General features: G+C 45.8%; 1 protein-coding gene and 2 long non-coding RNA genes across 5 annotated transcripts; all 3 read right to left on the bottom strand.

The window, feature by feature from the left end:
• Window positions 1–2,421: 2,421 nt before the first annotated feature.
• LOC124670301 (protein NBR1 homolog) lies at window positions 2,422–7,122 on the bottom strand. 3 transcript variants are annotated; one of them, XM_047206805.1, is made up of 9 exons: window positions 6,869–7,122; window positions 4,549–6,014; window positions 4,348–4,462; window positions 4,057–4,251; window positions 3,780–3,929; window positions 3,595–3,693; window positions 3,195–3,500; window positions 2,865–3,149; window positions 2,422–2,786 (listed from the first exon to the last, which is right to left on the bottom strand). In XM_047206805.1, exons 1-9 carry the CDS (start codon window positions 6,947–6,949, stop codon window positions 2,679–2,681), a joined length of 2,805 nt encoding a protein of 934 aa, XP_047062761.1. In that variant the 5' UTR covers window positions 6,950–7,122; the 3' UTR covers window positions 2,422–2,678. The 3 variants fall into 3 exon arrangements, with proteins under 3 accessions (XP_047062761.1, XP_047062760.1, XP_047062762.1); XM_047206804.1 differs by having other exon boundaries at window positions 2,865–3,500; XM_047206806.1 differs by having other exon boundaries at window positions 2,422–2,767; window positions 2,865–3,500.
• Window positions 7,123–10,584: 3,462 nt separating this feature from the next.
• Window positions 10,585–11,178, bottom strand: LOC124670475. Its single transcript, XR_006992533.1, has 3 exons — window positions 11,126–11,178; window positions 10,952–11,027; window positions 10,585–10,725 (listed from the first exon to the last, which is right to left on the bottom strand). It is a non-coding gene; the product is annotated as an uncharacterized LOC124670475 (long non-coding RNA).
• A 526-nt stretch (window positions 11,179–11,704) lies between these two features.
• LOC124669331 lies at window positions 11,705–13,199 on the bottom strand. Its single transcript, XR_006992139.1, has 4 exons — window positions 12,956–13,199; window positions 12,357–12,839; window positions 11,916–11,951; window positions 11,705–11,835 (listed from the first exon to the last, which is right to left on the bottom strand). It is a non-coding gene; the product is annotated as an uncharacterized LOC124669331 (long non-coding RNA).
• Between the last annotated feature and the right edge of the window lie 2,873 nt (window positions 13,200–16,072).

The following is a 16,072-nucleotide window of genomic DNA, read 5'->3' as shown; positions in this document are numbered from 1 at the left end:
TAGGGTTTACTGTTCTTACTTTTCTACCTGAACAAATAGGATCTATACGTTCTAACAGATGCTCTGATACCAATGTTAGAGTAGCCAACGACTACACTAGATCCTATACAGGTAGATGCTATTGCTGTTGGGTACACTGGTAGATCTGAGAGAGAGAGATGAGTACCTTCTCCCTTCGAGGAGGAGCTCTCGGGTGCCGACATGGTGGCGGCGGCGGAGAGGGTGGGCGTGCGGTGCGCGACGGTGGTGGTGCTTCCCGTGAGCACTGCGCTAGCCCTAGATCGGTAGGGGAATATCGGTGGGGTGACTGGCGGCGCGGTAAACCTCGTACCAGTGTGCCCCGGCCCCCACCTCTTTATATAGCGCAGGTCACAGGGGCCCACCAACCATAACGGGTTGGGCGCCCCCGATCAGGGCGCGGACGAGGTCAAGGGTGTTATCGATCCGTTGGGATCGATCCCGTGGAGATCATCCTAACACCAACCTCTCCCCCTCCCTTGCCTCGGCCGGCGCCCTCCTCTCGCGGCGGATCCTCTCCTATCCCCTTTCCCCTTTCGTGCTCCCTGCCTTGGTCCGGCCCCCTTTCCCCTTTGGGCGTCGTCGGAGCTCGCGCCGCCGGGGATGGCCCCCCTCCAACCTCCTATTCTCAGGTCACGGCCTCGCCTAGTAAGCTTGTTCCTCCCCGCCACCAATCCACCCTGACTCCGCTCCGCTCCTCCACTCGCCACTGCCACAAGTGCCTTTCCCCTCACCACCTTGTCGCCGCCTGCCAGGACCCGTTTTGTTGCCACTGTTCCCGTCACTCTAGCCACCGGGAAACATGCATGTAAGCTCCCTCCCTTCCCCCTCTCTGCTCCTACGTCCACGTCTTCTCCTTTTTCTCTTTCTCCCTCTCAGACCCCTGTTTCTTCTTGTGCTAGATCTGGACATCGCCGGGGATGAGCTCGCCGGGCCGGGAATGTTGCTCGCCTTTTCTGCGCCCTTTGCTTTGCCTCTGATCACCGCCGCTCCACCTGCCTCCTGGTGGTGCCAGCTGCCGCGGCACTTGCGGCCGATGCCGAAGAAGCCGAGGAGGAAGAAGAGGACACGAAGGAGCTGGTGTTTGAGGACGGTGCCAGTGACGACGTCGACGCCTTGCCGGTTGCGGAAGCCAAGGGCTTTGCTCTTGCGGTTAACATCGTGGAGGCCGAGGAGGAAGAAGAGGACCCGGAGGAGCTCGTGTTTGAGAGCGACGCTAGCGGCGATGTTGATGCAATACCGGCTGTGGAGGCCGATGGTTTCATTCCCCTCCAAGTTGGGAGATGAAGGTCCGAGTGAAAACTCAGCCCTGACTTGGGTTGGTGCCGGCGTTGGCAGCGTCCCTGGACGTCGTGCCCTTCCTTAGAGGCATCGCCGTGGGGCTCCTACCTCCCTTGCCATGAAGGTTTCGCGCTCTCCGGGTGAAAACCCAAGTTCCTCCTTGGAGGCGTCGTCTTAGAGGGCACAACCTTGTTGGGCAGCTATGCTTCGTTTGCATACCAGTGTCATCGTGCCAACGGGGTTTGAGGATGTCGAGGTGGCGGCCTCGAACAAGATGCGAAACACGGTGCGGCTGCAACTTTATGGTCCATTGTTGCGACTTGTCGCGGCTTGGGTGGTAACCTTGGCCATGCAGGCGACTGGGTAGTCGGCTCGTCCTGATGCGTCATAGCGGGGACAGTCGGATTTTATGTCGGGGCGGCGACTCCGGTTGGGTTGGTGTGATGTATGTGGTCTGTAGCCAACTGCTCAGGGTAGCTTGGGCTATGGGTTGCTAGTTCGTGTGACATCACAGCTCGAGAGTGAGCGGCGCTACGTTGGGGCGGCGGCCACGAAAGTTGGTTGTCTCGGTTGACCACGCATGGCGTGGCGGAGCAACGGAATGCCAACCCCGAGTGTTGGGCGATGAGGTGACTCGGGACTTCTAATAGGATGCTTGTGAGGCAACGATATTGGTGATGAGCAAGGTTTGGTAGCAACAAGATCATGTTAGCCGGCTCGTGTGTTGGTAGATGTGAAGTCGAAGCTGCCTTGTGCGGTGTACGATGACCTTTAAGGGGCGATTCAGCAGAAGGTCATCCTTTTCGTCACAGATCTTGCACATCTCCTCTCCAGAGCTCGTCGTCCCTTTCTGTCAGAGGTCTTGCGCATCTCCTCCTCTCCAGAGCTTCAGAGCCGCCGGCCGCTTCTCACAGTGCCATCTGTTGTTCAGCATACGGGCGACTTGAGCTTCTTATTTGTGTAGCTTGGTAGCCAGGATGGCCGGTTGTGCCCCACACAGTGGTGTGGGTGTGGGCTTGGCCTGTTGTTGTAGGTTCTCCTAAAAACTAGACACATTCTGCACATTCTGCTTATTAATGGATGAGACAAAGGTTTTTTTTTTTAAAGTATATGCACATAAAGTGACGAACTGGAGTATAAACCATACTAGTCGCATACGCAGTTTACCTGATAAGGTACACGTACACCCACGGTGCACCACACACCCAAGTCACAGGAACGCCAGACTATGGTGCTGCTGGCTACTTACTACTACATTACCACTGCATTATGCAGCATCACACTTCAGTTCGTCTAGTTTATTCACGAGTTATATTAAATATAAATATCTAGATTACTACTAGGCAGCAGCACTCCAACCGGATGAACGCAGGAGGCCATCACTGGTCCTTCTCCCTGGACAGAAGGTTCATGGCCACACGCTTAATGATGCTTCCTTCGTCGTCCTTCCCGAGAACCTCCCTCACATCTGTGTCATCATTAAAACCCTAAAGGAATAAGAGTTAAGAAGGGCCTCAAACTGAGGGAGATTTTTGCTATACACAGGTTCAGTAATGGTTACGTACCAGTTCCTTCAGCTCCGCAAGGAGTGGATCCCACTCGTGGAAGCCGCACAGATCATCGACGGACTTCTGAAGGTCATACTCATTCTGCCTAAGTACCTCCTTATTCAGATCAGCCTGCCTGAAGCCCATCTCTGCCAGCTCCCTCAAAAGCGTTTCCTCCATGTCGTTGAAGGTTTCATCAGGTGAAGGTGCAGCAGGCACGCTAACAGGAACTTCACCTGAGTTAACAGGAGTAGCAGCAGGTAGAGGTGCGGGCACACTGATAGGATTTGGCAGTGCTGCGGCCTCAGGTGCTGCGGGCACACTGATAGGATTTGGCAGTGCTGCGGCCTCAGGTGCAGGCACACCAGCAGGCGTCACTACAGCTCCAGTAGATGAAGTGTCAGGATCAGTGATGGGCACTTGAACCGGTTCAACTGCTGCAGGTGCAAAGGGCATAACACTTCCAACAGCTTTGGATCCTTTGTGTTGGTGAGATCTAAGACTATAAACATCTCCAAAAGTGGTTTTGTCTTCATCATCAGTGTCAGAGTCTGATGCAGAATCTGTCCATACTGTGGTGATGCCTTCTGCAGGCAAGTTCAAGTTTATGGTTGGAGTTTGCTTACTGCCACTAGTCTGTATACGCTGTTCCACCTGCACATGAATATAGCATGCAAACGATCAAATATAAAAACAAACGACAGAAGCCACTAACAGAAGAGAACTCTACGGGCTAATAAGGCAGTACCATGAAAGGCTTCAATGTTGTAGAGTTGTCGTCTGCAGCCAAGCTCAAGTTTATTGCAGCACTATCATTCTTACCACTGGTTTGAACAGGCTTTTCCACCTGCACACGATTTCAGAATGCAAACATTCGTAAGAAAAGAAGTAATATGGCAGAAGGGCAGGATCAAGTAAGGGCAGAGTAAAAACCTGAATAAGAACCCAAACTTGCTGACCAAACTTCAGTAGATCCGGCGATGTCAATCTCCAGTACGATATGTACCTGCCAGGTTTTGCAGGCGCAACAAAATCCACACAAACATCGATTTCTCCACCCGTGGGAAACCCGAACTCTGAAATCTGAGAAATTCATGCGCAAGTTAAATCTTTCCTGTGGTCTTGAGATGCATACATGTCATCTCACATTCACAACAAATTAGAAAATAAATTATATGCATAGAGTTTGATAGTATTTGTTAGTACGTACCCCTAATTTGACTGAGCTCTGGCGAGCAAACTGATCCCCGCCAATCCAGGTAAGCTGGGTCCCGGAAGGCCATGCAGTAGATCCACTGTTACGCATGCACCAAATCTTACGAAATGGAGTTGATGGCGCCATTACTGTTCCATCAGGTACAGTGAGATCCTTGATGAAGCAGCAGTCAAGTTGGAGCCTCAAGGTCTGAGAATGGTAAAACAAAAGCAAATTGAAATTGTTATGTTATACTACCTCACTTGAACCATCTAATCATGAGCATGAATACACTGATATGATCACCTTATCAATGCCTCTCAATCTTTCGCTTACTAGCATTGGCTTGTCTATTCTGGTGTATTCAGCCTCATTGCCAGCGATAGAGAAGCAGTTAATACATAAATCATAGTCGTCTTTGCTGAAAGCGAAGAAAAGAAAGGATGTTAAGAGAACATCTTTTTCCGGAACACGGTTCTAACTTTAACTGAAACCACAAATACTTACACAATGGACTTGTAGCGAGGGCCAACAATAGGTGTGATCCCACAGCCATCACATTCTATCCATTTATGAACTGTGGGCTGTGTGATGCTATCATAAGCGCTGGTGGCAAAACCGCATGAGCCAAGTGAGTTGGCGTCTTGATTAAACCCATATGGATGGGTACTGAACTTCAATGGATTGTGGTCATAGAACTTCAATGAATTGCGGTCATAGGCAAGTGGATGAGCGAATCTTGCCTCAAAACTACCATTCTTCTTTCCATTCCATCCAGGAGTTGTAAATGATGGGTTTGTAATTGGAATGTACACAGAGCCTCTAGGCGGTGGGAATACTGAATGCTCCGCATTGACCTTTCCATTAGATTCAACAGTCAGAACTGAATTGTACACGGGGCCTCTACGTGGAGGGAATAATGAATGCTCCGAATTGACCTTTCCAATAGATTCAACAGTTGGAACTGAATTGTACACGGGGCCTCTAGGCGGAGGGAATACTGAATGCTCCCCACTGATCTTTCCATTGGATTCAACATTCGGAACTGGACAGTCCATTTTACGCAAATCATCATTGATCTTCGTATACATGTTCCGTTCATATTCAGCAGCAGAACCTAGTGTAGGAACACCACGAGCCATGTAAGGAACAGGTGGCACCGAAGAAGATACAACAGATTTACCCCTAACCTGGGCATGAGATTTACCCTTACTTTGGGCATCAGTTCTTTTTTTGCGAGGAAAGATCAATTTTCCACCAGAAATACCTAAAACAGATGGATTCTCAGTTGAAGTATATCCTGATGCCTGCCCAACTTGAGATTTGGCTTCCTCAGCTAGCACGCTCTCAAGACCAAGTGCTTTAGCGTATTGCACGTCAGAGCTTGCAAGTTGAGATAAAGGACTATTAATTAGCATTTGCCTTACATGCGGTAGATGATCACTTGAGGAGCCAGGTGAACTGTCCGTAAGACCACTGGTAGGTTGCACGCTGCTCCTGGGTGCTATCAGTTCAGCAATCCGATCCAGGAACTCAGCCAATGGTGGCCCCGATGATGCAGCTTTAGAACGCAGATCATGGGATAGTTTTGCAAGGACAGCAGGAACTTGCTCGGGTACAAATTTCAACGCTTCATCAATAGCTGATTTCACCTGAGCTAATTGCTCTACCATAGCTGACATCAGAGATCTGGAATCTAAGGCCTGCTGCTTGGCCCCTGCACTGCTGCTGTTCAACTGAACATCAATCCTAAGAGGGTTCAGCTTCTGACTAATAGCAGCATCACGTAAGTCATCATCATCATCCAGCATGACGATATCCCCGTCATCATCAGTATATGTGAGAACAAATTCATCACTGGGACTGAACTTAAAAGCATTTGCAATCTTGGACCGAAGGGCGGCGAGATCATGATCGAAGTGTGAACCATTCACAGATGCGTTGAAGCGCTTGAGAGTGCCACCATACTTGACCTGAAACATAAAGCAGGGGTAAACGGGAAAGCCACAGGAAAAAATGTAGGACTGAAAAGTGCATACTGTTTTTTTTGCAGGGAAAATACATACTGCTGGTTAAGAGCTATCCTATAAGTGGTAGAGGTAACCAGGGTATGTTGTTCCAGTCCTGTATTTCGTTTTGTTTGAAGACGATGCATGCGGAAAGTCACAGTACCACAGCTAAGGTAACAAGTATGCAGGTCGATGCCACAAAGACGGAAAGATTTCCCTTCAATGCTATTAAATTTCCTACTCAACAAGTCATCAGAAATCGAGAGTAACTTTCTAAATGTACATAGAGGTACTTTACTGTCAAATACGAACACGAGGTAGCATCTTAGTACAGGCAGAAATAAGCCTACAGTTACCAGGTATAAAAAAAAGCCTACAGTCACCTGAATTTAGAACAGTAACCACGAACCCGTGCTTTTACAATGGCGAGAGATCAAAGCGATCTGATCTCAGATACGATCACCCATCAGCAAAATCCGCACTACTTTCAACAGGCAGATGGGCTGGTCATCTGCTACGCCCCCATCTCAAACGAGGTGGGGAGGAGGGAGGTCCCCGGTGCCAGTATCGAGAACGATCGCGACTGCACAGAACTTAATCTACTAGCAACCTAAACAACTCTCCAAAGGCACCGCCCAGATCGCCCCAAAATCTCGCAATCCGCAAAACCCCTCCTCCACCCGCGACGAGGGAACCCCCAAACCCTACACGAGAAGGGGAAAAAAACGCGGCAGCACTACCCAGTCCCCTCCCAACCCTCCCCGATCAAACATCATCAGGACATAAACAGCGGATCGCCAGGGCAGGGGATAAGTTACCTTGATGACGAGATCGCGGGCGTCGTCGCGGACCGGCATCCCGAACACGCGCAGCGACGGAGTCACGTTCCGTCGAGACATCGCGAGGCGAAGCCCGCGGCGGCGGCGGCGGCGGAAGCTGCCGGAACCCTAGGTCGGCGAAGCTGCCGGAGTCCCTTGGCTGCTCGATCAGAGATGTGCAGTGCGTCGGCGGTGGCGGTGGCAGTGGTGGGGTTTGGGGTAGGGACCTGGTGTTGGGTGTGATGTGACGGGGAAGAAGAGAAGAGGCCTCGCCGATTTATTTATTTATCGAGCCCTTGCTCCGTTACCTTCGAGGCTTCGAGGGGAAGGCAGAGGAGAAGTTGCGTCTTTTCGGGGTAACTTCCGGATTATTACGCGGAGGTCCTCGTGGTACTGGTGGACCCCACGCGTCGGTGAATGGGGGCATGCGGGACACGTCACGGCTTCTTCTGTGTGGGGTTTGGAGTGTGCAATTTTGGGTTGTACGAGGGGGAGACGGCGGTTTTTGGTCGTAAAATATCGTCCTCCGGTGGGGTGAGAGGTTGGATATGGACTGGAATATATTACTGTTTCTTTAGTTAGTCGGTTATCATATAATAATGCTTCGTGTCCGTTACTTGGGGAGTACAAGTGTACAACATACGACCATGATGAACTCGCTTCCTGGGAGGGATCAACCATCGGCCACTGATCTGTGGGGCCCGCTATTTGCTTTTTGTCTTAACTCTGGTAACCCAAACATTATTATACAATAGTATAATTAAAAACTGATATCTTGGAATGGGATACACGTACATCCCTCCGTGTCATGCAAGTTGGAACTTGGAAAAAAAAAGTTACCCAAACAGTTGGGTTCATGTTTTTATTTATTTTGCATTGATGGACGTGTCGCAGACAAGGCACCGGACGGAGAAGAGCGGACTGGGCGGAGAACCGTACTGCGGACATGAAACAAACTAGTGGTTGGGGCGCCCCTTGGGGCGCCTCCTGACTGGTCAGGTGCGATCAAATCAATAGCCCAATCTTTCTGTGTCCATTCAAGTGATCTTGTTCACACAAGCTAGTATCATCATGTTTTTTTTTCTCTTTCACCAATAACTGACCAAGACTGACTGGGTTTCCGTTTGGTTTCTGATTGATTTTTTAATAGTATATAGCTTGACAAAAATGGTTTACAACAATGCTTACCAGAAAACAAATTATACATTTGATTTTGCTTGATGGAAACACAACACAGTGGCTGATACAGGTAGATGGTTACACGAGTTTACTTCACATACAAGGTTGAAATGATGCATAAACTAATTATCACACATCAAGCTGATGGTGTACACTGATAAAATGAGCACACACAGAGCAAACAGAGTTCAGCAGCAAAGCTTGTAGAGCTGGAACATCAGGGCAGGGGTGATGTAGTGCATCAGCAGGGAAGGGTTCCTATCATCCGGCAATCCTCTGTTGTTTCTCCATAGAATTGGCATTCCGAAATTTGTCTGTAATCAGATGAAAGAGCTGGCGTGTGACCGCAGACATCAAGTGCAAGAAGGGAATCGAGAAGAAACAAGTACAGTATAAGATATTTGCACAAGTCAGTATAGCTTTATGAACTGCATGTACTTAGAAAGCAAGGGGTCTTCTGACCAAGAAAAAACTACAAGTACATTCCATTAAATATTTTAAAAAATAAAAGCTCAAATGGTAGTACTCCCTCCATCATACAAAACTTGTCTTAGATTTGTTGAAGTTTGGATGTGTATAAACACTAAACAGTGTGTAGATACATCCAACTTTTTTGTAAATCTAAGACAACTTATATGGGATGGAGTAAAACTTTTGATAGATCCGGATATTGGCTTCTTTATCTAATAGGAACATAACGGCACAACACAAGGATCAGAAGGAGGTAGAAACAAACACTTTAGTACTTCAAATTTTACTTATGATTTACGTTGATCATCGCCTAAGAAAAAATAATGTTAAATTGTTTCCTACTTGCTCTATTTCGTGGAAGATAAAATGTATAATGCTATTGCTCATCTAAAACATAAAAGGATGTCAGACCCAGAGCACAAAGTTCGGAATTTTGAGCTTTAATATGTTCATTCAGGAAAGAAGAGAATTTAAAACACAACCGATATTCTGAAGAAATCAAAATAGTTTCCCGAAGGATTAAAAACTATGGATAGATGCTGCTCGAAGGGAGTATGTCGACGTGTGTCACGAGGTACCTGGTGTCGACAGCGACGAGCATTCTAGCTGGAACATGAAAATTGTCCTGATGGTGCAGATCCTCTGTGAGATCTTCTATACCTGAGGGAGCTTGTTCATGTCCAACAAGAAATTGAGCTAGTTGATTTACCTATCCATCTGCAGCAATATTTTCAAATTCCTAGAAAAGGAATAACAAGGATTTAGGAATTGAGATACATTATCAAGATACTGACTGCAATTTCGGCTTAGCAAAGCACAAAAACTGATTGCCCTTGATTCATTGCCATCGATATCTACATGATCATTTCATTAACAAGCGCAAAGAATGACTATTGCAGGGCTCATGAATCCGTTTATGCTAAAAAATTGCTACATCTGCAAATTTAATCTAATAAACTATGCCTATGTGAACTAACATGGAGAGATGCCCAGCAAATATGCTCCATTTCGATGGCAAACAAATAGTATGGCAGAAACGTAGTTATTCAAAAGAAACAGAAGGTCTCGTCCCAATTTGGCATTTATATAGAAGAAAACCTGGCCTGAACTACATGTTATTTCCATTATTGTGGTCTCTTGTACTATTCCATAAATGAATAAGTATATATTTAATGCATATTATCCTGTGCGGAGAAAGATTTTCTACACTAGCTGTTCTTCGAGTGAACAGTTTCATATAGTTGTGCGATGCAAACTTGTTAAGTTTTATCAAGTTCTGCATTCATAAACTTATCAAGACTTTTAGTTTGTTATGTCGGCCTAATAACAAATTTGTGCACGTTTACTTATATTTGCATTAGCACTTTAGCAGACCATTGAGCCAGGGAATGATTCTCAACAGAGATTTTGAACAGAGTTATGCTTTTAGTGGAAGAAATGATCTAATAACTGAATATCTTTTTTTATAGCAAACAGGTGATCTTTACAGCTTTCTCAATAACTATTACTACCTTGGTTCCATATTAACTGTCACGGATTTGTCTAGATATGCATGTATCCAAACATGTTTCAGTGTGTAGATACATGCAAATCTTGACAAATATGCAACATTTAATATAGAACCAAGGCTGTAGATACTAAGGTAACAAGGATTGCTATTTTAATGATTGCAGCAATATACCAACATTCAAAAAAAGTCTTGTCAGTGCTTCATCATATGATGCACATTAAAATTGATCACCAAACATTATGGGAAGATGAAACTATCTTCGCAACATATCCAGTGGATTAACCTTAGCAGAGGAGCAGAGTATATAGTCTATACCATTAGGATTCTTCCAGCCATCGCATGAACACCAGAAGGAATTGGGTCGAAATGGAGGTAATGAGAAATCAGCTTCCGGGAAAAGTTCTTGGAGCAAATATATTGTTGAGTGGTTAAATACAATACAAGCGCAAGTAATTTAGCTTTAAACACCTGAGCAATCATAGAAGAAAATGAGTTAAAATATGAATGATACTTCCATACCTTCCCGCAAAGATGATAGAATTTTGGAAAAACCTGGTGTAGCAGAAGGTTCAAACTTCAAAGTATATATAAGTATCCCCGCGGATGATCGAACCCCTAAGCATGAAACTATGAGAGTAACTGAGGGATACTATTTCACCAACAATAGTAAACTTATGGTCTTGTGAACCCATAGTTCCTGCAAGAAGATATCCCATTCACATGTCTAGTACGGAGCTGCGCACGGATGAAAAACAGAGCTCTAAGAACAACATCAACTATTGAATGTGCACAGCAAATTAATTATAAATTTACTTTTGACTATATAACCAGTATTTAGTGTGTGATTACTATAGCTTATAGAACAAAATCACATATCCCAATGAGACATTCCATCAAACATTAAATGAGTTCTCGCTACCCACCTTATTCTTGATCTCTGGTAACACGGTCATCTCACTATCGCTGGCATGTGAAGTCGCAAACCAATCAAAGATGAACCTACAAAACAGAAAAGAACAAAATTTGAAGATGACCGCATCCACTTATGGAAGTAAAAAACCAAACCACATAAAAAATCACAGCACACAATCACCTACTTGGCAACAGGATGCGGTGTCGTGGAGATCTTGTCTTCACCTTTCCATTTCCCGCCGGCGACAACCCGACACGGTTGGAGCGTCCCCGTTAGATACTACGCAAGTCGATGCCCCGACAATCGCTGGAAACCTGGAACTGGTACCAATTTTTACATAATCCTACAAAAGAATAAATCACACCAGAGTAAAGATGTTTCATTAAGGGCCCTCCTCCGAAAATATTTAAACAACCATGACAACGGAACACGGAACTACATCCATAAGAAAAATGCTTATTTCTTCATACTTCGAGGAATTTTTGGTTACATACATATCCGAAATAATAGGTGACTAACAAGGGAATACGGACAACAATTAACCGGGTAAAAAGTAACTCACCAAATCAAGGAGACCACACATATAATAGGCCTATATTGAGAAACATAGCCTGGAGTTGAGAAAGATGAGATGCAGCTGACACGAGAGATTGCCAATGTCCTGTTGAAACACATAAGGGGTGGAAATAAGGAGAATTAGTCATGATTAAAGTTGAACCAGTTGTAGCAACAAATTATCCTAGTAGGGCTTACAAAGGCATTGTTGTTACATATTCCATGACTCAATCAGAACATGCCCGGCCAGTCCTGATGGTATCTTGATAAAAGGTTATGCACATAGTCTCCTATCTCGTGTCGTATATTGTAATATTGGTCCACAAATAAAGAGCAAACCTATAAAATAAATTATGTCAATCGATAGTGGAATACTTACTACATATATGATAGCATGTCCACACAAGAGAGAAAGCTACCATTTGGGGACTGTGTTCTTGCTTGTGTCGCCATCGCTGAAAGAATTTTTTTATATTAATGCACAAATTAAATTAAATATTATATACCTAGGGAAAGGTAGCAATTTATTTATCGATAAATAGGAACATTAAAAGGAAGACCAGAAATAAGATAAAACATAATCCATGACAGTTGAAATTTTGATCTGATATAAACCCAATACCTCACACGAACTACAAACTGAAATGCAACTTTCAGAAATAAAACACTAACCATAGCAAGATAAAAAGAATTGGACTATAGTTTCAATCTAATCTAAGAATTGCAACCAAAGGGCGGTGGCATGAACCAAACATCTAAACCATAATAGTTCTACTCCATGACACCCAGACAACAAGGTTTTCAACAGTTATATCTAACTCCAAAAACTACAGCTAGCCTAGAGGTATAGAAGTGAGAACCTAACATCATTGCAGAGCAGCAACCCGCAGCACTGTAAAAGGCCCCAACATCGCAAGGAAAGGCGGCATCTCCTCGCAAAATCCGCATAAGATATGGATCAAAACTGCTACATGGTTCATAAGTGGAGAAAATCACAAATTAGTGTTAAATTATAAGAAAAAAGCGACACATTGCATCACGAGCACTTCCATCCACATACATTTAAATCAAAATTATGGCACATTTATACCGGTACAGATTAGAGCGCACCTTGTCCTTGCTCTCGCTGGCCTGTATCCAAATCGTCATACGATTCCTACACCAGTTCCGCTTCTTGATCTTCTTCCTTAGGTGTGAGTTGAGCACCCCTGCTGGTTAGACCTGTCGGTGCCTTAAACCTGCGGAAAATGAGCAAGGTAATCAACCAAAAAGATGCACATCATACCCTTGCAGCAGGTAAACACAATCTTCTCCAGTTCGATTAGAAATTTTTGCAAGGCAGCCTACGAGAGTAAGAAAGGTCAGCAATAGACAAATTGAGCAAGAAAATATGAGTAATATAGGCTGGATTTGGGGATTGGGAGAGGGTAAGCTTCGTGACTTGAAGTGGGCAAGCTACCTGACTTGAATTGGTTGGTCGTGTGTGCTTGGCTCCTCGTTCCTCAATCATCAAACTCTCCCTCTAGATCCTTCATAGGCTCTTCAGGGATCGCATCGAAGATTCAAGGAAACTGAGAAGCCGGGGAGGAGATTCTACGCACACGGCATGGTGCCCCTGCCGTGCTGATTGCTGGCCTCACTCGTCCTCCTCTCCTGAAGATCCGCGACCAGCCAGTCCTGCCGCAACACCACCTTCCTCCACGGCAGTCCTCACAAGCGCCACGACTGTGATGCTCGTGCTCGCGAGAGCTTTGGGCATCTGGGGTCTGCGCCACCCTCATCCTTGTAGTAGGCCGAGGCCGGCACTGCTGCAAGGGGAAGGAGGAGAGAGAGCGGTGGTGGCGGGGTGAGGACTCGCGTGGAGGCCGGCGAGAGGAAGCGGCGGGGAATCTGGATTAGGGTAGGCGACCTCTTTTTCTCTCGCCGAGCATCTTTTCTTTTCCTCGCCCGTCCCTCGCTCGACACGTGGTAGATCAGGTCCCAGTCGTTGCGCGCTTCGCCCAGCCCGCACATGCCTGGTGGCTATCGTGGAGAGCCCTCAGATGGGGCAAACACACACGCACTTGCTTGTTCTCAATCATTTTCAAAAAAAATTCATCGATCAACGAAATTCCTAAAGTTTGTAAATTATTTCACAAATTAACAAATTTTTATTCGAACTTGAAAAACTGAACTCATTCTAATAGATATAAACAAATATATTATTGTATCATATTATCAAAGAACCTGGTTTGTCCACTGTAATCATCGTGTTTGTCTCATGTTAATTTCTTAGTGAAGCTATACATTTTTAGCACAAAAAAATCTTTATTTTAGCACGAAAGTAAAATTGAAAAAAATAATACATGAAAGCATTACCGCCCTAGAAGACAACTCTTGTTTCACATAAAGGCATTTGTAGGTTTTCTAGTCATGAAGTTCAAACAAAATGAATTGTTTTGACCAAATTTTCAAATGTTGCCGACCCACGAAACTCACGAAATTTGAAACACCATGCGGGTGCTGGCCGTGCTCGAGCCGTCATGTGCTCTGCGCAATCTTCGTAGGGTGCTCGATCTGCGCAGCAGGACAGCTGATACTAGCTTTGCGGTGGATCTCAGGAACCTTTTCAGTTTGAACTAGCACGGGTTTGCTTCACCTGCACCCGCAATGTGCGACCCATAGTGATGTCTATGGGAGCTTCTATTCTTGTAGACAGTGTTGGGCCTCCAAGAGCAGAGGTTTGTAGAACAGCAGCAAGTTTCCCTTAAGTGGATCACCCAAGGTTTATCGAACTCAGGGAGGAAGAGGTCAAAGATATCCCTCTCATGCAACCCTGCAACCACAAAGCAAGAAGTCTCTTGTGTCCCCAACACACCTAATAGGTGCACTAGTTCGGCGAAGAGATAGTGAAATACAGGTGGTATGAATAAGTAGTAGCAACGGCACCGGAAAAGTGCTTTGCCCAGGACGATAAACAAGCGAGTAGTAACACAGCAGTAGTAACGCAGATAAAACGAGTAAACAAGCAGCGACGAGCGATATTTAGGAACAAGGCCTAGGGATTAGACTTTCACTAGTGGACACTCTCAACTTTGATCACATAACAGAATAGATAAATGCATACTCTACACTCTCTCGTTGGATGATGAACACATTGCGTAGGATTACACGAACCCTCAATGCCGGAGTTAACAAGCTCCGCAATTCAATGTTCATATTTAAATAACCTTAGAGTGCAAGAAAGATCAATACGACTAAACCAAGTACTAACACAGCATGCACACTGTCACCTTCACGCTATGTAGGAGGAATAGATCACATCAATACTATCATAATGATAATTAACTCCACAATCTACAAGAGATCATGATCATAGCATATGCCAAGTACTAACACGGATGCACACACTGTCACCATTACACCGTGCGGGAGGAATAAAACTACTTTAATAACATCACTAGAGTAGCACATAGATAAATTGTGATACAAAACACATTGCAATCATAAAGAGATATAAATAAGCACTTCACTACGCCATTCATAACAGTGAGTAAGTATTCTGTGAAATATAGCCTAAGAGACCCACACGGTGCACACACTGTCACCTTTACACACGTGGGACAAGGAGTCTCCGGAGATCACATAATTAAAACTCTCTTGACTAGCACAATGACATCTAGATTACAAGCATCATCATATGAATCTCAATCATGTAAGGCAGCTCATGAGATTATTGTATTGAAGTACATAGGAGAGAGATGAACCACATAGCTACCGGTACAGCCCCGAGCCTCGATGGAGAACTACTCCCTCCTCATGGGAGCAGCAGCGGTGATGAAGATGGCGGTGGAGATGGCAGCGGTGTCGATGGAGAAGCCTTCCGGGGGCACTTCCCCGCTCCGGCAGGGTGCCGGAACAGAGACTCCTGTCCCCCAGATCTTGGCTTCGCGATGGTGGCGGCTCTGGAAGGTTTTTCCGTATCGTGGTTCTTCGCATCAGGGGTTTCGCGACGGAGGCTTTAAGTAGGCGGAAGGGCGAGTCGGGGGGCGACGAGGGGCCCACACCACGGGCGGCGCGAGCCCCCTTGGCCGCGCCGCCATGTGGTTTGGCCACCTCGTGGCCCCACTTCGTATGCTCTTCGGTCTTCCGGAAGGTTCGTGGCGAAATAGGCCCCTGGGTCTTCGTTTCGTCCAATTCCGAGAATATTTCGTTACTAGGATTTCTGAAACCAAAAACAGCAGAAAACAGGAACTGGCACTTCGGCGTCTTGTTAATAGGTTAGTGATACGTCTCCAACGTATCGATAATTTCTTGTGTTCCATGCCACATTATTGATGTTATCTACATGTTTTATGCACACTTTATGTCATATTCGTGCATTTTCTGGAACTAACCTATTAACAAGATGCCGAAGTGCCGATTCTTGTTTTCTGCTGTTTTTGGTTTCGTAAATCCTAGTAAAGAAATATTCTCGGAATTGGACGAAATAAAAGCCCGGAGGCCTATTTTCTCACGAAGCTTCCGAAGTCCGAAGACGAAAGGAAGTGGGGCCACGGGGGAGCCAAACCCTAGGGCGGCGCGGCCCCCTTGGCCG

This window comes from Lolium rigidum, chromosome 7, assembly GCF_022539505.1.
Source record: "Lolium rigidum isolate FL_2022 chromosome 7, APGP_CSIRO_Lrig_0.1, whole genome shotgun sequence".
In the NCBI taxonomy this organism is placed as follows: Eukaryota; Viridiplantae; Streptophyta; class Magnoliopsida; order Poales; family Poaceae; genus Lolium; species Lolium rigidum.
This window is presented reverse-complemented; position numbering and strand designations above follow the sequence as displayed.